We start from the raw sequence: 20973 nt of genomic DNA on the forward strand, positions 1-20973 counted from the left end.
ATGGAGTCAAATAATTACACTTCACTGATGTAAAAACAATCCACCACCACTTTAGACCGAAATCAAAAGTGAGGTCAAACAAAATTTGAATTTAAAACTCCCCGAAAATCTTAACACTTGGGAATATTTTCCAGCAACGTCTGCTTCGCGCGAAACTTCGAGAGAGAATGAATTGCAACATTTGACAAGCTTTTGCAACTAAAAAGCAATCAAGTATCATGCTGTCAGTGCTTTTCGATGCACTTAAGTGTCAAAGTGACGTTGCAATGTAAACATGTTGCAACGAGCGAACGGCCGCTGTAGAGTCAACAGAGTTTACTACATTCTAGGTAAGATTAAAAAAGTTGTTGAAGAATAGAGTTAGTGTGTGCATCTAGAAATTCCACTACAGTAGACGTTCGATAACTGCAACATGTTTACATTTCACTTAGCGAACAAAATTCGATAACTGCAACGTCAGACAGGCGTCAACAACCCATCAATTGACGTTAAATGAACGTAAAATTCATTCAACTGTTCATTTGAGCTAACATGGCGCACCGTTTTGACGGATAGCGGTGCGATAACTGCAAATTTGTTGAACTTACCGGTCTTGCAGTTAGAAATCATTGCAGGTCAACCGTTTGCACCGACCGAACGTCTACTGTACAAGGATTTTTCCAGAAATTCCGTCAGAATTGGTTCTGGAGCTTATTTAGAAATTCTTTTTGGAATGCCTCCAGGATGGATTTCTTACAAGACTCCTTCCGATTTTTTTTCTACGTTGTGTTTCTTGGTATTCGTTTCTGAAGTCCTCTAAGATATTCTTCCGGATTCCTATTTCCAAGAAGTCTTACCGGGGTTCTTCCAATATTCCTTATTTTCGATTGATTTCTTCTGGAGTTTTTCATGGGGATCCTACAGAATTTCTTTCCAGAACTGTTTCCAGAGGTTTGGCATTTACTGAGATTTATCCTAAGATCTCCACAAGAGTTTCTTTCAGGATATATCGAAGATGTTGTCGCGGAATTTCTCCTAGAGCTTTTATAAGGATTCCTCTTGAATATTTTCCGCGATTCCTTCCGGCGTTCATCTTAGGATTTCCCCAGACGATTATCTTGTGATTTCTTCCACAGTTGCTATAGGAGTGATTCCTGGTATTTCTACTAGAGGGTTTTAATTTTTAAAAGACGTAAAAACTTGAAACATTTAAAGACAAAAGGGTTTAACGGGCTTCACACAAATCTACAGGTTTTGCTACAGGGATTTCTTCCGAAGTTTCTCCGAAATTTCCGTGAGCTTTCTTCTAGAGTTTCTCCTTGGATTTCTAGAGGAATTACAGCTTTGATATTTCCTAAAGGTTCACGCAGGGCTTCTTTTAAAGTTCTACCCGAGATTTCTCTCCCGGGACTTTTCTCTATTATTTGTCTAATCAACAGGCTGGGCTAAGATTTTTTTTCCCCTCTGGGATCTGTTCTGGAGCTATTGCTCCGGCAGTTAATCACCTCAGATTTTTTCGGATTCCCAGAGTTTTTCCCAGAATTCTTACCAGCAAATGTTTTAAGGTTCTTGATGCTAATTCAGGGATTCGTTTAATTAATAGTTGCTCTTGGAGTTCTTGTAGGGGTTTTTCAATAAGTTTGTCTTGAAATATCTCCGGAGATTATTTACGAAATTCCCTTTTAAGAAATTTCCGAAGAAATGCCGGAAAGAGTGCAAGTGAAATCTTGCGAGAAACTACGCAGAGACTTATTCGAAAAATCTCGCGAAGAACTTTGGAAGAGATCCTGACAAAAACTGAGATATCTCGAAAAATAGTTGTGGGAGCAATCCCAGGAGGAAATATTAAGGAAATTCAAAGAGGAACTGTGAACACCTGTGGGAGAAATCTCGTGAAGAGATCCAAGAAAAATATTGGAGACCCATCTGGAAAAAATCCCTGGAAGAACTTCTGCAAAAATCCCGAGAGAAACTGTTGTAAAGTTATCCCACAGATAACAGATGTTTATGCTAGTACAAATTTTTCGCAGAATCCTGTGTAAATGTTCAAAACGATATACGTTGGCTCACTACCGCCATCTACTCAACTTATTGCGACATTACATCTAACTTGAATGCAAGAATAACTCAAAGTTACAGTTTCATTCAAGATCGAATACAATCTTGAATGTAAAATTGCGTAGTGCATGCAATCTTGAAAGCGATCACTGACTATCGATCACTGCGTCATCTCTAAATGATTGCCACATGAGTTTCAGCTGCTCGTTACATACAAAATGGCTGTTGAGCATTTTTACACACATTGCCAATATAAGCATAAACGTCTGTTATCTGTGGTTATCCTTATTAACCACTAGGAGATATTCCTGATGGAATTTGTATAAATTTTGAAAGAATCTCTGGGAGGAATCCAGCGAGAAATTGGAGCATATCGGGAAAACCTTTGGAAGAAATGTTAGCATCAACTCTGGGATCAATCCTGAAGGAACACTGAACAATTCTCGGAAAGACCTATTCATGGGAGCCAATACGTAATAAATCTCTGGATGGAAACTTTGATAAAATCATCGATGGGATGAATTCTGTGAGAAGCTGCGAAAGAATTTAAAGGAGGAATTGAGGTAGAAATCATATGCGGAATTCAGCCCAGAAAACAAAAATCCAAGCTCAGTTTCAAAACTGTGTAAGTCAATCAACGGTGATACGATCTGTTAGAATGTCATTTATTTTCGTAAGAAATTTTAGATGCAAATGTCAAAGCAGGCATAAAAAACTATGAGTAAAATCTATAAAATTTAATTTAATATTTATTACACTTTAATCGATTTTTGAAGAAATTTTGCTAATAAATGCATTAGAAGATTGTGCGATTTGGTAGAATTTCTTAGATAACAGATCTTGCGCATTTTCCTAAAGTTTTTATAATTATAGGACATTTCTGTAGATTTTTATCGGAAAAAATATAAATTTTATAAAATTTAAGCCTTTTTGAATAAAAATTTTCGAAGCTCCCTTCTCGGAAAACTCAGGGGATTTTATTTTGTCTTATGATTATGAGTAGACACCCTGTAGAAGTAGAGTCCACTAAGTGGACAATATTGTTTATATGAATCTGGTAGTTGAAATCAAGTGTTATGATGGTTTACATGATATGTAATGTAAATTTGTGTTATATCTCGCGTTTAGTATCATACAGGCGTATCTACAATGATCGATTTCTCTTCATCGATTTTCTCTTTGGATGTTTCCGGAAAATACGATAAGTGTTCGGATGATCTCTTGATGTTTTTCGGTGCAGAACAACTAGGACTAGCATCTAGAACAATAAAAATAACTGGAAATGATTTGCCTGCCAAGTTATTGACCAAAGAGAAAATCGATGAAGAGAAATCGATCATTGTAGATACGTCCGTATAATACTAAGCGCGAGATATGTCATATAAACACACAGAGTAATGCTGAATTACATGACATATAATGGAAGTTTACATGATATTTTGTGACTTTCACGTGATATGTCATATAAACTTCTGTGATATCTCACGCTCCAATCATGTGCATCATATGTCACAGAATTTTACACTCTTTTTTCGATCTATGTACTGTTACAATGACTTTTCCAGAAATTTTGTCAGGGTTTCTTTCTACTTTAGAAATACCTCTTGGAATGTCTTCTAGGATTTTTCGCAGGATTCCTTCCGCATTTTTCCATGAAACATGTTCTAGGTATTATTTTTTGAATTCCTTCCGGAGATTTCGCCGGCTCCCTACTGGTATTTTTCAAGATTCGAAGGTTTTTTTCCTTGAGAATCTTTCGAGATTCCAGAATTCCTACCGATTTCTGCTGGAGCTTTAACGAGGTTTTTTTTCAGAATTTCTTCTAGGGTTTTTTCGGTATTGCTCTCATAGTCCCTCGTGGGATTTTCTCGAAGTTCCTTCTGCGTTTTGCCCAAAGAAATTTTCGCGGGTGTTTTCACAGAATTTCTCCAAAAAATACTCTCCGAGTTCCCCTTGATGATTTTTCGTAATTCCTTTCAGTGTTTCTTATGAGACTTCTCCAGGAGATCTTCCCAGGATTTCTACCAGAGTTGCTGCAGGCGTGATTTATGGGATTCCTACTGGAGCTCTTGCAAGGATTTCTTCAGGAGATTCCCTTGAATTTTCTGCCGGGATTTCTCTGGAAGTTTCTCCTACAATTTCTCCAAGAAATTTCCGTGAGCTTCCATCGGAGTTTCGCTTTGGAATTCTACTCTACAGGTGTTTCAGCCCTGCCTATGATCGCATAACTGTCCCATATGAATAGGAATCCCAGCAAATATGGGACTGATATGCAATTTATTTATTTATTTCTTTTTAACTAAAAATTTGGAAGAGGGAAAAACCCCTTTGAGCGATTTCCATTTGAAATACATCTCAAAAAGGCACAAAACCTCTTCATCTTTAAAAAAAACAACTGATATGCAATCATAGGCAGTAAAGGTTCTTGCGGGACGTTTTTTTTTTAAATTCACCTGAGATTTCTCTAGAAGTTTCTCCCGGTTCTTCGTTCAGAAGATTCCTTCCGGTGTTGGTCCTGGGATATCTTATTCTAATTTATCCTGGTCTTTCTCCTAAGTTTTTTTTGTGCCTTTTGGGATTTCAGCAGAAACTTTTTCCAGGCTTTTCCTCGATGTTGTTCACCACATTTTGTGCAGTGACGCACATGAGATTTTTTTTACCGATTTTATAGGAATCATTCCATCGTTTATTGGAATAATTGTCCAGGAGTTTTTTCAGCGATTTGTCGGGAAATTTTCTCGGAATGTCTCCTGTGATAACTTACAAAATTCCTTGTATAAATTCCCGGAAAATATCGGAAGGAATGCAGGTAAAATCTTGCGAAAAACTCCGTAAAGATCTATTAGAAAAACTCGAGAGGTAGTTTGGAGGAAATCCAGAGAAAAGCTGGGACAGCTCGGAAAAAGAGCTGGGAGTAACCTCGGCAGAAATTTTAAGTAGGAACTTTTAAAACCTCTAAAAGAAATCCTGGAAGGAACTTCCGGCGAAATCCCGTGACGAAATTCAAGAAAACATCGAAAACTCTATACGAAATCTGGAAGAACTTCTGCAAGAACCTCGAAAATATACTGAGAGAAACTGTTGGAAAGCCATCCACGAAAACCACTTAGAGAAATTCATGAAGAAACTTTGGGTAAGATTTCAAACAATCTCCGGGAGGAGTCCAGTGAGAATTTGGGAAAACCTCTGAAATAAAAAACCCGGGAGGTTCGCCAGCAGAGACCCCGTGAAAAACTCCTACAGATACCCTGTCAGAAACTCTGTTAGCAATCCCAAGGACAACTCTCAAATCCCAGAAAAAAATACCGAAAAAATCTCATTGGAAGTACTCAACGGAATAGCCAAAATATTCAATTGGTATCACCTGTTTTTTTTTTCTTTCATTGGATTATCACCACCAGCACAGATAGCAGACATTGATAACAAACATCCAGTCCTGTTTCAAAACTTTACTAGCAATTTAACGGTCAGGTGACCTGTGAAATTATGGATTAGACTTCTTGATTTTTTTTCCTGATTTTTAGAGTGCTTGGATGTTATTTCTTACCAAAAGAAATTTTCAGTGGAATTATCAATTCCATTGCTTACGTGTTCCTACAATTAACCCAAACGAATTCCGGGAAAAATCTTGGAGTTTAACAAAAAAGGTACTTTTCAAAATTCCTCCCTGGAAAACTCAGGGAATTTTATTTTGTTTTATGAGTAGACGACCTGCGAGGAGCTCCGAATGGTTTTGTCAGATGCATTGTTAATTCGATTGAAGAAATGTTATCAAAAAGAAAGATATCATCTCTAACCTTGGCAGCTTATATTACCGTTAGAGCTGTAAAAGGATGTCCACAAGGAGGCGTGCTATTACTTATATTGTGTGTTTTCAGCCTTTTAAATCTGCAGGAGTTGATGGGATATTTTCAGCACTGATTCAAACGGAGACGTGGTGTTGGTTCAATCACTAATTGAGATGTTCAAGGCTACTTTGAGATTGAATTACGTCCCATCAAAATAGAGACTTGTAAAAGTTATCTTTATACAAAAAAGGGGAAGCGAAACAAGACGCATCCGAAAGCAAATAAGGCAAATAAGTCTTTCTTCAGTTTTGTTGAAGACTATGAAAAAGGTTTTAAAGGATTTTATCAATTCTTCTTGCATAAAAGAGCAAACCGTATCTGACTGTCAGTTTGCATATCAATCTGGTAAGTCAACGGTTACGGCACTTCATTCGCTAGTAACAAAGGTGGAAAAAACGTTTTCAGCAAAAGAAATAGCTTTTTGCACCTTTTTAGGCATAGAAGGAGCATTTGATAATGCCTCCTATTCATCTATGAAGCGTGCCATGGAGAATAGACACCTCGACCAATGTACTATACATTGGATTTATACTGTACTTGCAAAAAGAGAAATCACCTCTGAGCTGGAAAGTTCTTCTATAACAGTAAGGGCAACGAAAGGTTGCCCTCAAGGAGGAGTGCTCTCACCACTCCTGTGGTCCTTAGTTGTAGACGATCTTCTAAGAAGAAATGTTTGAAATGTCATAACTTTTTTGTTTATCAGTTTACCATCACCAAAATTTTATGGTAGATAGCTGATATAATGGGCCATTTCCCCTAAAAAATTGAAGTTGGTAAAAAGATAGGGTTTTGAGATATTTGAGTTTTTGTGACAAATATCATATTTTTTCAAAGTAGAAAAAGAAATTTTTTACAGTGTATATTTTCTAAGGAATCATCATTTAGTTATCTAACTTTGCTGAAAAATTTATAACAATCGAACAATCCGTTTTTGCTGTACAGCTTTTAGAATATTTTAGAACTATTTTCGCATACACCCTTTTGAAAAGTTAGTCGTGAGTGAATATGAAGGTTTAATATCAAAAAATGGCGATTTATATGAAATTGAAAAACTGTGCAAAGTTTCAGATATTTTTGAAATGGTCGCTCAGGATCGACTGACATGACTCCGTGGAATTCCTCCGGACTGATTATACGAAAAATAGTTTAATGAAAGTGAACATCGAATTCCAACGATTAAACAATCATCTATACAACGCTCATCAGGACAATCTGCAAAGACGTCTCAAATCCAATCCTAGGGGTTTCCGGCATTGAAGGAATTTGGTTTCCCTGGCCAATTCATGGGGATTGACGGCACGAAAGTGGAAATGCATCATTACATATATATATATATATATATATATATATATATATATATATATATATATATATATATATATATATATATATATATATATATATATATATATATATATATATATATATATATTGGGCAACAGGGATTATATTCCCGGGGCCTGATGAAACCCCCCGCTTGTGAGTCAGCCGCGTAGTCGCCAGCTAAGAATAGCACAACTAACACCAATTCAAGGTGTCAAGCGACCCGTGCCGAGGAATGAGTGATCGAGGGGGTGAAAAGGATGCTCGATCGTTAACGGAGCCTGTGGGGTACCTGGGCACCCCACATAGAGGTGGCTGAGCAGCAGCTTGGCAGGATCGTCGGCTTTGCGTCCACGAACTCCAATATTAGTAAGAACCTGAAAACGGTCCTGTTACGACTTCGTAAGCAGATAGACGATGCCATGCAGGATCACGTGAGACCAAGGGGAATTATATATCCTTTTCTAATCAGAAAATTCGCATTTATCCGTTCCTAACCGTCGCTAACCGCTGCTAACTGAGAAGCAGTTAGATGCTATTAACGGCGGTTAGCAACGGATAAATGCGGATTTTTCTGGTTAACAAAGGAAGTGTCATTCCCCCTGCGTGAGACTCGTGAAGACTGCAGCAGCGGCGGAACCTGTGAAAGCAAAGGTTACGAAATCTACCCAAACGGACGCCTCCGCCTTCGCATGTAGTCCTAAAGGTGTGGTGGATGCGACTGCTCGTGATGATCACTCGCAGAAGCGAGTGAGGCAGCCGTCAGGTGAGGAGCTGTCTGGCGGTGCCCGCAAGTCGAATTCCAGCTAGGCGCCCCGGAAAGCTGGGAAGAGTGGGCCTGGAAAGGCTGGCCCGTCGCGGATGGAAGAAAACAGGGGGTTGCGACCATTGTTAGGCCCTCAGCAACCGCAAGTCGAGGAAGTCAGGGACGCCGAACCAAGATGGCGTAGAAAAGTAGGTGCCAAGCGCGAGAAAGGCAACGCGCTCGTCATCAAGACCGAACAGTTTAAGTACCCGGACGTTTTTAAGGCGATGAGAAGCGATGTCAAGGTCGAGGATCTGGGAGCCGACGTGCGCAATATCAGACGTACTCGTCCGGCTGAGATGATCCTAGAGCTGAAGCGCGATAAAGAATGCAAGGGCGCCGCCTGCAACAGTTTGGTGGAAGAGGTCCTTGGCGAAGGGGTAAAGTTGAGGGCTCTTACACAAGAGGCGACTCTGAGGGTGCAAAACCTAGACGAGGTCACCGAGGTGGAAGAGCTGGTGACGGCACTGCGGCAACAGTGCGACCTGCAGGTGGCCACCGTAGCCATTAGACTACGGAAGGGGCCGGCATGGACACAGGTAGCCTTGGTTCAGCTAGCTGTGGCGGACGTAAAAAAGTCCGTTAAAATAGGAATTTTCAAGGTAGGCTGGTGCGTATGTCATCTGACATTTCACGAGCCACCGGAGGTTTGTTTCAGGTGTCTGGAACCAGGACAAGTCATGGGACTGCAAAGGCCCTTACAGGAGCAAAACGTTGAAAATCTACAATGACTAATTTTAGATACTGTAGCACTGTAACTGGTATACTTGAGCATACATAAAACTTAAAAACTTTCTCCTAGTAACGAATTGAACCCTGAACAGTTTTTATCAGCGTGCACACCGACCCACCGTCTGTGGTGCAGCATAATAAAATGCAAATCGCGCCCCCTTTCGGCCCCTCTCTACATACTCTCTTATCGCGCTCCTCACTCCGCGCAATATCAAATTCTCCACACATTCGCAGAAAATGCAACACCGGTCGACCGGCCGCCGCCAATCTGATGACTCATCATCACCACTATCAACCACTCGCTCTCAGTTGTTGTTCTCGCTCAAAACAGACCACGCGCCGGGTTATAGTCAGTCATCAACGTTCTTGTCGTCGTCATTCCGCGAAGAAAACGATTCTAAAATGTGTGACCATCCTCAAGAAACCCTACCGTTCTTCTCACCTATCACAGCGCACAACAGGGACCCAAGATCCCGAAGAATTTCCATCACCATCATCAACAGTTAAAAAGCAACAGCGATGCAGACGATAAAGTGCGTCGTAGTGGGCGACGGTGCCGTCGGTAAGACCTGCCTGCTGATCTCCTACACGACCAACAAATTCCCCTCGGAGTACGTGCCGACCGTTTTCGACAACTATGCCGTGACGGTCATGATCGGCGGCGAGCCATACACGCTGGGACTGTTCGATACCGCCGGTAAGTTTTATGCGTAAAATCGTTATTATTCACCCATACAAAATATTCAAAACAGTAATTTATCCAACAGATCCTTATAGTATTCCTTCAGAAACTCATCTATGAATTTAGCCCGAAACTCTCACCCAAGGTGTACGGAGAAAATTTCCGATTTGAGTATGTATGGGAGTATTGTTTCGCAACGTTTCAGATAAACTTGTAAGAAATTCCTGAAGGGTCAAAATGTTATTCCTGAACATTTTTTTTTATTTCTCAATATTAATCATCAATAATGCTTTGTGTAACGTAGATGCTTCCTGCAGCAACATCTAAAACAAGGAATTTGCATGTTTTAGGGAATTTTTAAATTTGATTAGGTTTTTCATCTAAATGGGGCACGTTCGGTGTAGTACTAGATTTGTAGTAATGAGCTGAATTTTAGTATGGTGAGAAGGTCAATTCTCAGTTTATGCAATGAAATGGTGCAAAAAGCGTGGGTATTATGATTCCTTGCCTAATTTGATGCTGTTTGAGCAAAACTTTGGATAACTATGTTGTTTATGTTGCAAGAAATGCAGAAAACATCAACATTGTTGACCAAAGTTTTGCTCAAACAGCATCAAATTAGGCAAGGAATCATAATACCCACGCTTTTTGCACCATTTCATTGCATAAACCGAGAATTGACCTTCTCACCATACTAAAATTCAGCTCATTACTACAAATCTAGTACTTCACCGATCTGTTCTATTCCCTCCGTGTAAGCTCCGAACAATAATGATCGGATTTATTCTTGCACCTTGCCTGACGTTTAATGGTCAAGTTGGTATCAATTACTTATTTAAAAATCAACTTCCATATCATGTAAAATATATTGTAAAACATCTACAATTTACTTAAAATAATGATATTGAATAATTGTCCTTCAAATTCTATTCCCGTTAAGTTCACGTCTATTTCGGGCACCACTTGAATTCAATACCCGGCAAACCTGCGGTTGCCTTCGGCTACAATAATTGACTTTTTTCCATCTGATGTGACGGGAATTAGCGCATATGACGAAGTAAATTTTTAGCCTATCAAGGAAATTTTTAAAGGAAAAAGAATGCATTTTTCAAACTCCTTAGCAATACTCCTAGAGTATTATTTTGTTAACTTTGTAGAGCACGGTTTTTTTTTTCAATAGAAATTCAACAAGTTCCACCCGTAATTTCTCAAGCATCTTTGAATTGCACGAGAAATCACTTGGTATTAATTTTTTTCCGGTAATCACTCCAGAATTTCCCTAATGATTTCGACAAGTATACTGTACAGGTAGGGTGCGGGCACCGGTTTTGGCCAGTCTAAGGAAAATCATTTTTATAAAAATAACCAATAATCCTATGAAAACAACCAATGCGTCAAAAGAAAGGTTTCAATCTATATTTTGAAGGAAAAATCCAGAAATCATGCCAATATTTGATTTTTGTATTGAAAGTGACACTGGCCAAAATAGAAGCTCTGCCGCAGTTTTGGCCATATTTTTAAGTTTGGTTTCTATTTTGGCCAATCACGTGTATTTCTTATGGGAGTGGCCAAATTAGAAGCACCCTGGCTAAAATAGATATATGGGAGCAGATTTTTAAAGGAAATATATTTTTTTCTTCCAGTTTTTAATCAAAATGTGTGGTTTTCACAGCTGTAATCATCATATTGTATTAGGATCTACTAGTAAAAAATAAATTTACGCCGATTTAGATCGCAACAGGCTCAATACCGCACTATGGCCAAAACTCCGGACTGGCCAAAACTGAAGCTTCTACTCTATATTTGATGAAATCCTGAGGGATTTCGTTGGTGGCTTCCAAAGAGGAACTCGGAGCAAATATTTTTGAGTTATTTTCGTCAAAATACCTACTAAAATTTGTGAACAAATTTTCGTAACTTTTTTTAACAATCACCAACTGTTGAACAGATTCACAAAATCTTATTATTAATCGACCTTAGCTTTTCTCGCTAAATTTGAACAAGTAATATAGAGACGTTTGCGTCGATTTATTTATTTAGATATAATTATTTTTAATCAAAAATTTGTGGAAATTTTTGTATTGCAAAAACTGAACAATTTTTAACATCAATTTTTTTGAAATAGCTGTTTCGAAATAAGCTTTACTGACAAACCAACCACAAATATCAACGTGACACCATTGTTAAAAGGACTGGAAAGATGTCCTTTACGCTTATGCACTGTTTGAAATTACTTTTAGATGGCTAATTTTTTGAATAAATTATTTTTTCTATCTTACTTTCATTATGCATTCATGATCCAATTGTTGAACACTGGCATACCGTTAACTATTAGCATGATTTCCGAATTATTTTTCGATTTACCCAAATTTACCCGGCATCGCTCAATCCTTCATTAAAGTAGAATTCCTTTAAAATTCTTTTGTTTTGGGGTTTCGCAGGAATTTTTAGCGGTTTCATGAGAATTTAAAGGCCGTTCCGGGTGATCAGGAGCGTTTCAGTAGTTTTTCGAGGGTTTCAGGAGTTATAGGAGGTTTAAGGAACGTTTCAGCTTCAATGAGTTTCAGGAGCGTTGCAGAGTCATTCCAGGAATTTCAAAAGCATTCCATAGAGTTTTAAAGAGATCTCAGGATGTTTCAAGGCGCTCACGGAAGTTTTAGGGATTTTAAGGCCATTTTAGGAGGTTTTAGGGGCGTTCCAGCGAGTTTTAAGAGGTTCCAGAAACATTTTATGTGGTTTCAGGGACGTACCAGGGAGTCTTAGGGAGTTTCAAATAGGTTTAGGGACGTTTTAGAGGCGTTCCAAGGGCTTTCAATAAATTTCCGGGGCTTCAGGGGTTTTCAAGATCGTACTAGGGGATTTCAGGAACGCTTCAGAAGCTTCACAAGCATTCCTCAGAGCTTCAGGAGGTCTCAGATGGTTTCAAGGGCGTTCCAAGAGGGTTTAGTTCAGAGTGTCCTGAAAAAAAAACTGAAAACCAGACATTCTCAGGGAATGACGTCGATACTCAGGGAAATTTTGCAACGACAAAAAATAAAACATTGGGGTGTATGAATAAAAAGTAGCGAATTTTGTTAGTTGTAGACCTACTTAGAAATATAGTCCACAGAGTTTACTACATCGTGGGTATGAATAGAAAAGTTTTCGCTTATGTAGTGTTAGTATATCCATCTAGAAAATCGGCTACAAAGATTTGTCTGCATTTTTCTAATAAAGTATAGATTGTAACCTTTCATTTATCACGTTGATTGTTTTCATTGGATTATTGGTTATTTTTATAAAAATGATTTCCCTTAGACTGGTCAAAACCGGTGCCCGCACCCTATTGCTCCCAGAGTTCCCGTGGATTTCTATCAGGGTTTATCTCTAGATCTCCACAAGAGCAGGATATGCAGCAGATGTTGTCGCGGAATTTCTCTTAGAATTTCTCTCGGGATTCCTCCTGAAGGAGTTATTCGTGGGATTTCTACTAAAGCTCCTCCAACGGTTTTAAGAGTTTTTCACTAATTTCTTCCGGGATTTCTCCCGAAGTTTCTCCGGAGATTTCTTCAAGAGATTTATGATAGCTTTCCTCTAGTTTCTCCTTGGATTTTTACAGAAGTTTCAGCTATATTTCCCGAAGGATCTCGAAGGATTTTTCACCTAAGATTCCTCTCGGAGTTTTTGCCGAGATTTTTCTCAGAAGGCTCCTTCCGGTGTTGGTTCTGGGATGTCTCTCAGAGGCTTTCTTCAGAATTTATCCTGCAATTTCTCCAAAGTTTCGTTCTGGAATGTTTTCTGGGATTTCTGCAGAAGCTACTGCTGGCATTTCTCATGGAGTTCTTCCCGTGATTTTTTTTTTCAGGCTTTTCCTCGTAGTTTACAGTGATGACACTGAGATCATCTTTCAGTTTTTCTCGGGATTTATCCCAGAGCTCTTCCCAGATTTCCTATCAGAAATTGTCCCAAGATTCTGAGTGCTCTTTTCGGAATAACTTTGTTGCTCCCGGAGTTCTTAAAGTTTTTCTCGGAATGTCACCCGGGATAAGTTACGAAATTTCATGTACAAAAATTCCCGGCGAAATTTTGAAAATAATCTCGGCGAAATATTTGGGGAAAAGCTCCGCGGACTTATTGGAAAAACCTCGAGAAAAGCTTCGAAATAAATCCTGAGAGAAACTGGAACACTTCGTAAAAAAAGTTGTGCGACGACCCCCAGGAATAAATGTTAAGGAAATTTAAGGAGGAACTCTGAAAACCTCTAAATGAGATCCCGGAGGAAACTCGCAAGGTCATCCACGAGAAAGATCTGGAAACTGTCTCTGGAAAAATCCCTGGAAGAACTTCTGCAAAAATTCCGAGAGAAACTTTTGGAAACCACTGAGGAGTGTTCCAGAAGATTTGAGTTGGTTTCAGAAGCGTTACGGAGGTGTTCTAAGGGTTTTAGGGGGCTCAAAATCGCTCTAGGGAGTTTCAGGGACGTTTCATGGGATTTCATGACTGTTCCAATGGATTTTATGGATGTTGCCAGGAACGCCTTGAAACTCTTCTGAAAATTTCCCGAAACTTTCTTGAAAATTCGCCCTAAAATCCCACTGAAACCCTATCGGAACTCTTCTGAACCTCCTGATACGAAACACCCTTGGAAACCCTCCGTAATCCTCGGAAACCCCTCCAAAACTATTCTGAAACTTCAATGACGTTTGAATATAATGTTTTGACGAATTTTTATCAGACATTTTCAATTACCGGAATGAATCGTTCAACAATTAGCGAGAATATGTCAACATTAGGATGAGCTAGCTTAAAGATGCGTTCAATATTTGGGTTCCAGATTTCTGGTACGAATGCTCTAATTTTCATTATAAAGCTATGTTACGTTCTATGAACTTTGTTACGTTTGTAATTAGTCCTGACCGTTTCTTTATTGTGTATTGTGTGTTATACCGTCGCTTGCAGATATTCTCCTGTTCGCTAACTAAGCATTTGTAGCTGTCAGACCAATTCGGACAAAGATTAACTACAAGATATGGTAAGCCGTCCTCTAACACGGATATCAAAATGTAGACGGTCTTGTATTGTGGCCCGAATTAGAATGTCCTGTTAGAAATTCCTAGACAAAATTCAAGCTATGTAAGCAACTAACGCTGCGAACAAATGGTAACCCGCCATATAAAATAAAATCCCAAGATATACTGATGGACCGAAAACAATTATAAAATCTCGTCATCCTAGGATTGGATTTCGTTATCCATTTTGGTAACATGGCGCAGTTTATGTAATGTGTTTGTGCATTTGTAATGTTCCATTTTAGTTTTCGTATGCCCCAACTGTGAGGCCCGATACGGAAAATATAATAAACATTTGTAGGGTTCCAATATATTTGTATAGCATTGGTGCCCAACGCGGGGCGTGTTTTACAGATGTTATTTTGTTGTTATAAAGAAGAGAAATGCACGAAAATATCTTGTTTTACCTGTTCAGCAAATATATCACTGTTTGTTATTTGACATTTGTAGTGCTCCGAATAAATGTATGAAATGTAACCACCCTCTTCAATCCAGAAACTTCTTTATAATTGTTGAAGCGTCTGAAGAATTTGCTTACAGTAGTTAAGCAGTCATTTCAGGACCCGATTCCATTTGCACGAATCACTCGATTCCCGCAATATTTTTGTCAAAAATATATTTAAACTATCTTTGAACTATTATTATCTAAAGTATTATTTTGGAGGACTTCTTCGGGGAAACCACCTATAGAAGCTCCATCCGTAATTTCTTTAGTAATCATTCCTTAAGTTATATTTTATTCCTGGAATTTCAATAAAGTTCTCCCAAAGCTCACTAACCTAATTTTCACCAAATGCAAACCTTCGAAAACAAAAATGCCAAAAAATCCCAGAGCAATTTCTTTTGTAAATTTTATTAGAAACAAAGCGTTTAATTTGAATTCCTCCAGAAATTGCGGTAGAACCTCTACCAATAATTTATGCAATGATTTAGTGAATTTGTAATGAATTCATTTTCAGTGGTGGCTTCCAGAGAGGAATTTGGAAATAATTTTTCTAAGAATCCATTCAGGTTCTCCAAAAACTCAATTATCGGTTGCAGTAAGAAACCCTTTGGGTGTTTTTACAGGATTTCATGTTCATCAATTATCTCTCCATTGATTGCTTCCATGGATTATGCGAGCAATTTTCACAGGAAACCTGTTTTGTCACGTAGCACCACTTTTTACCTGTTCTTCGATCATCTAGAATTTTGTAATCCTGACAAAATTAAAACGAACAGCGAAGCAGAGATGGATACGGATGTGAACAATGTTTATTTATTAAAAAAATTTCCACCACATGGTCCCGATGAGTCTCCATGGATTTCTCCCAGAATTCCCACCAGGATTCGTCTGATAATTTCTCCCGAGGCTCCAGTAGGGATTCAGCCCAAGTTTTCTCATGGAATTCCTCTCAAGACTTTTTCTGAGAACCCTTCGAGTATTGTTTCTAAGTTTTCCCCATCCTTTAGGGATTCTTTAAGAAAATCTCCTTTGTTTCCATCAAGCATTTCTCTAGGGATTCCTCGCGGGATTTATTCGGAGGTTATGGAATTTTTTTCTAGAATTCAGGGATTCTAACAAAGATTTCTCCAGGTTTTTTTGTTTCTGGAAATCCGTCAGGAATATCTTCTGGGACTATTTCATTGATTCCTTCCGGGATCCTTTCAGATTTTTTCCCCGGAATCCCTCTATGGTTTCCCCCAGAATTCCTTGTTTGTAGTTTCTTTCACGAAATATTCTCGAGATTCCATCAGAAATTTTTTTCTTCGGTAAGTAGGCCTTGACCGGGTTACAGGTCTTTTTTTCTGCGCTGTCAAGTTTTTTTCTGTTTTGCAGGTGGATTTTCACTTCGAAGTATTGGTTTGCTGTGGCGAGGTTTTGGATGCTGTATTGTCGAAACAACAGTTGGAGTCAACCGGAGAACAGTTTCATTTGTCAAGATTCAAGCGTTTTTGGTGTTTTTAGAGTTTGAACGTTGGTCATCGTTGGACGTTGGCGTTGTGGTAGCTCCTTGGCGTTCGGTTTGAGTTTTCCTGAAGTTTCGTTATTTGGAGAAGACCTTACAAACGGAAGTCAGTTTGAAGAGGAGCAGAGGAATTTCCTGTGCAGTTTCAAGTTGGCGTTGGTGCAGCCAGGCGTTTCGTTTACCTGTTTTGAAGTTCAAGCATTTTCCGTTGTTTCTGAAGTTGATTGGTGTTTGTTAAGTATTACTTTTCTTTTTATTGTTCAATTTAGTAGTTTAGATATTTTGATATTGCATAATTTGAAGTAATCCCCGTCATTTTTCCATCATGGAGACTGACGGGGATGTATCTCCTGCAGTTTCTGATGAAACTGCTGCTAAAACTAAACCTTTTCGTATTAAAACTTATCCATCCACATATTTGGGTCCTTTTGTGGTATTTTTCCGCAAAAAAGAAAAGCCTATTAATGTGCTTTTAATTGCTTCGGAAGTTTATAAAATTTACAAATCTGTCAAGGAAATCAAGAAGATTTCACTTGACAAATTGAGGATTGTTTTTGGATCTCGTGATGATGCCAATGCATTGTTGGAGTCCAAATTGTTTCACAATTCATATCGAGTTTATGCTCCATGCGACTCGTGTGAAATAAATGGAATAATTTATGACGAATCTCTGAAATGCGATGATATTTTGAATCGTGGTTCTGGAGTATTCAAAAATAAAGCAATTTCTCCAGTGAAAATTTTAGATTGCGTTCGTTTATCTAAACTTATTTTCACTGATAAAGAATCCTCATATAAACATTCAAACTGCATCAAAATCACATTTGAAGGAACTGTGCTTCCTGATTTTGTTGTAGTTAATAATGTTGAATTTGATGTTAGGCTTTTTTATCCAAAAATTATGCACTGTGATCGTTGTCTTCTTTTTGGACACACATCGCAGTTTTGCTCTAATAAAGCAAAATGTTCCAAATGTGGTGGTATGCATTCTTCATTGGAATGTGAAAAACATTCTGATGTTTGTATTCATTGTAATAAAAAACACAATCTTCTGAAGGAATGTTCAGTATATATTGATCATCAGAAACAATTCAATTTGAAAATAAAAAATAAAAACAAATTTTCTTATTCTCAAATTGTCAAATCTACTGACAATTTTACTTCTGATAATGTTTTTGAACCATTATCTCATGCTGTTGATTCTGAGGACTTGAATGCTAATCAAAATGTTTTTGTTTACAAACCACCTATAAAAAGAAAAAGGAATAGTAAAACATCTAATAACCATAACCCCACTTTAAATCCTCAGCCTTCAACATCTTATGATAAAAATTTCCCCCCTATAAATAATTCCAATTCTCCTCGTAACATTCCTGGTTTTCAGAAAAGTAGTTTTAATTTTTCTGAAAGTAAAGATAATCAAAATACTAATGAGACATCTCAAGACAATGGAAATAGTAATGAAAATAGTTCTATTTTAAGTATCTTGGGCGATTTGATAGATTTTTTGGGATTAAACGATTTTTGGAAGAAATTGATTAAAAACATTTTACCTTTTTTGGCTACTCTTCTTGAAAAGTTGAATTCTTTTGGACCCCTCATTAGTTCTCTGTTTTGTTCGTAATGGCTGGATTCAAAAACAAGGGCTTGAATATTCTTCAATGGAACTGTCGAAGTATTATTCCAAAAATCGACAGGCTCAAAGCATTGATAACAAATTGCGACATTGATATTTTTTGTTTAAATGAAACGTGGCTAGTGGATGCAAAAAATTTTCGAATTCCATCTTTCAATATAATTCGAAAGGATCGGAATGTTTCATATGGAGGTGTAATGATTGGTATTCGAGAAAACATTGAATTTAAATATTTAGACTTTTCGTTTGTTTCACAAATTGAATATATTCCTATTTCTGTAAAATATAATGGTTTGGAATTTTCTATTGTTTGCATATATATTCCTCCCCAAGCAAGATTTTCATTGTCAGATTTAAAAACAATTTTGAATAATGTTCCTTCACCTTTTTATATTCTAGGTGATTTGAATGCTCATAATTTAGCTTGGGGCAGTGATTTTACTGATGGCAGAGGATCATTGATTTTGAATTTAGTTGATGAATTAAATTTAAACATTCTCAATGATGGGTCTTTCACGAGGATTGCTGTTCCTCCTGCACATCATTCGTGTATTGATTTATCTGTTTGTTCAAATAATTTATCCTTGAAATCATCTTGGAAAATTATAAATGATCCAAACGGTAGCGATCATTTACCTATTGTAATTTCCATGGAGAATCCGATTCGTGATAAATTTGTCCAAGAACCTTGTGTTTTTGATTTAACAAAAAATGTTGACTGGGTCAAATTTTCTGATTTAGTCTCTTCTGCTTTAATTGATTTTGATGAATCACTTTCTTCTATTCAAAATTATGATTATTTTTCAAAATTATTAATTCATTGTTTGTACAAATCCCAAACAAAAAAACTATCTCCAGGTTCTTCCAAAAGTAAACATCCTTCTTTTTGGTGGGATCATGATTGTACAATTGCTCTAAAAAATAAATCAAATGCTTTCAAAAATTTTAGACATTCTGGATCTAGAGACCATTATCTTTTTTATTGTAAAACTGAAGCTCAATTTACCCGAGTTTGTAAATTCAAAAAAAGAAACTATTGGAAAAATTTTGTTCAAAATCTTGATTCGCAGACATCTTTGTCTCAATTATGGTCTGTTGCCAGAAATTTGAGAAATTTCAGTAATCCTCCATCGCCTGTATTGGAGTATTCGGAAGATTGGATTGAACATTTTGGTTCTAAAATTTGTCCTGATTTTGTCCCTACCTCCATTTCGTTCAAAAAATATCAATGTTATAACTATTATCCGGATCTTTGTGACAAATTTTCCATCGAGGAATTGGATTTGGCCCTATCTATTACCAAAAATACTGCACCAGGTATTGACAACATAAAATTTATTGTTTTAAAAAAATTACCACTTGATGGGAAGATGCATTTACTTTCTTTATATAATTCATTTCTATTTCAGAATACTATTCCTTCTGAATGGCGATCTATTAAAGTAATAAGTATTCTAAAACCTGACAAAAATCCATCATCAGCAGATAGTAGGAGACCTATTAGTTTATTATCATGTCTTCGAAAATTAATGGAAAGAATGATTTTAAACCGCCTTGAACTATGGGCTGAAAAAAATAATATTTTTGCATCATCCCAATATGGATTTAGGAAAGGTCGTGGGACTCGGGACTGTATTGCTCTTTTAACCTCTCATATTGAACTAGCGTTCAATAAGAAACTAGATGTTGTTTCTACATTCCTCGATGTGTCTGGTGCATATGATTCCGTTTTGATAGATTTGTTATTTGAGAAAATGAATGATTGTAAAATACCATTTATTATTTCGAATTTCCTGTGTAATTTGTTTTCTTTCAAAATTATGCACTTTTTCCATAACGGATCTACAAAAATGATACGTTATAGCTATTTTGGACTTCCTCAGGGTTCCTGTTTAAGTCCATTTTTGTACAATTTATTTACAAGGGACATGATTTCCATTATTCCAAATGGATGTTATTTGATTCAGTTTGCTGATGATAATGTAATTTCTATTAGTGGAAAAAATAGAGAAATTCTTCGTCATTTTATGCAAAATTCTTTGGATAATATAAATACCTGGGCGCATAATAATGGTTTCAGTTTTTCTGCTCAAAAAACTAAATTCATAATATTTTCTCGTAAACATACCCCAGTAGGTATTGATTTATATTTGAATTATAATCAAATTGAACAAGTATTTGAATATAAATATCTTGGCATTTGGTTTGATTCAAAATTGAAGTGGAATAAACATATTGAATATATTCAAAAAATTTGTTCGAGGAGAATAAATTTTCTTCGTACAATCACTGGCACATGGTGGGGTGCTCATCCTACTGATATGATAACTCTTTATAAAACAACCATTCGTTCTGTTATGGAATATGGTTGTTTCGCTTTTGGATGTGCTGTACAAACACATTTTTCCAAACTTGAAAAAATTCAGTTTCGATGTTTAAGAATCTGCTTAAAACTGTTGAATTCTACTCATACAAAATCCGTAGAAGTTTTAGCTGGTGTTGTTCCACTCAAAAATCGTTTTCATGAATTAAATAGTAAATTTTTGATCCATTGTTTTTCAATTAGTCATCCACTAATCGATACATTAAAATCACTCAATGAAATCAATCCTTCTAGCAAAATTTTAAGTTCTTTTATTTTCTGTTCTACAGAAAATGTTGTTCAAAATTCTTCCCCCGGTTTTCATGAATATAGTATGAGTGTCCATTCATATCGTCCTTGTATTGACTTATCATTACTTGAAGAGTTGAAACACATTCCTCATCAGGATTATCCTCGATTTGCCAATTTGTTATTTAAACGAAAATTAATTGGGATTGAAAATGATAAAATTTATTACACAGATGGTTCCATGATTGACGGTGTTGCAGGGTTTGGAGTGTTTAATTTGCATTTGGTCCATTTTTATAAAT

General features: G+C 37.1%; 2 protein-coding genes across 3 annotated transcripts in view; one reads left to right on the forward strand and one right to left on the reverse strand.

Annotated features, from left to right (window-relative positions):
• LOC109418392 (UDP-glucosyltransferase 2) overlaps positions 1-20973 on the reverse strand; it is a 740033-nt gene that overhangs the window by 708300 nt on the left and 10760 nt on the right. The window lies entirely within an intron of this gene.
• Positions 1-20973, forward strand: part of LOC109426117 (cdc42 homolog) — a 54742-nt gene that overhangs the window by 7886 nt on the left and 25883 nt on the right. For both annotated transcript variants that reach the window (XM_062859325.1, XM_062859324.1), the window contains exon 2: positions 9197-9442. In XM_062859325.1, the coding sequence (XP_062715309.1) occupies positions 9265-9442 (178 nt within the window). In that variant the 5' untranslated portion in view covers positions 9197-9264. The remainder of the gene's footprint in view (positions 1-9196; positions 9443-20973) is intronic.

Source organism: Aedes albopictus, chromosome 3 (assembly GCF_035046485.1).
Source record: "Aedes albopictus strain Foshan chromosome 3, AalbF5, whole genome shotgun sequence".
Taxonomy (NCBI): domain Eukaryota; kingdom Metazoa; phylum Arthropoda; class Insecta; order Diptera; family Culicidae; genus Aedes; species Aedes albopictus.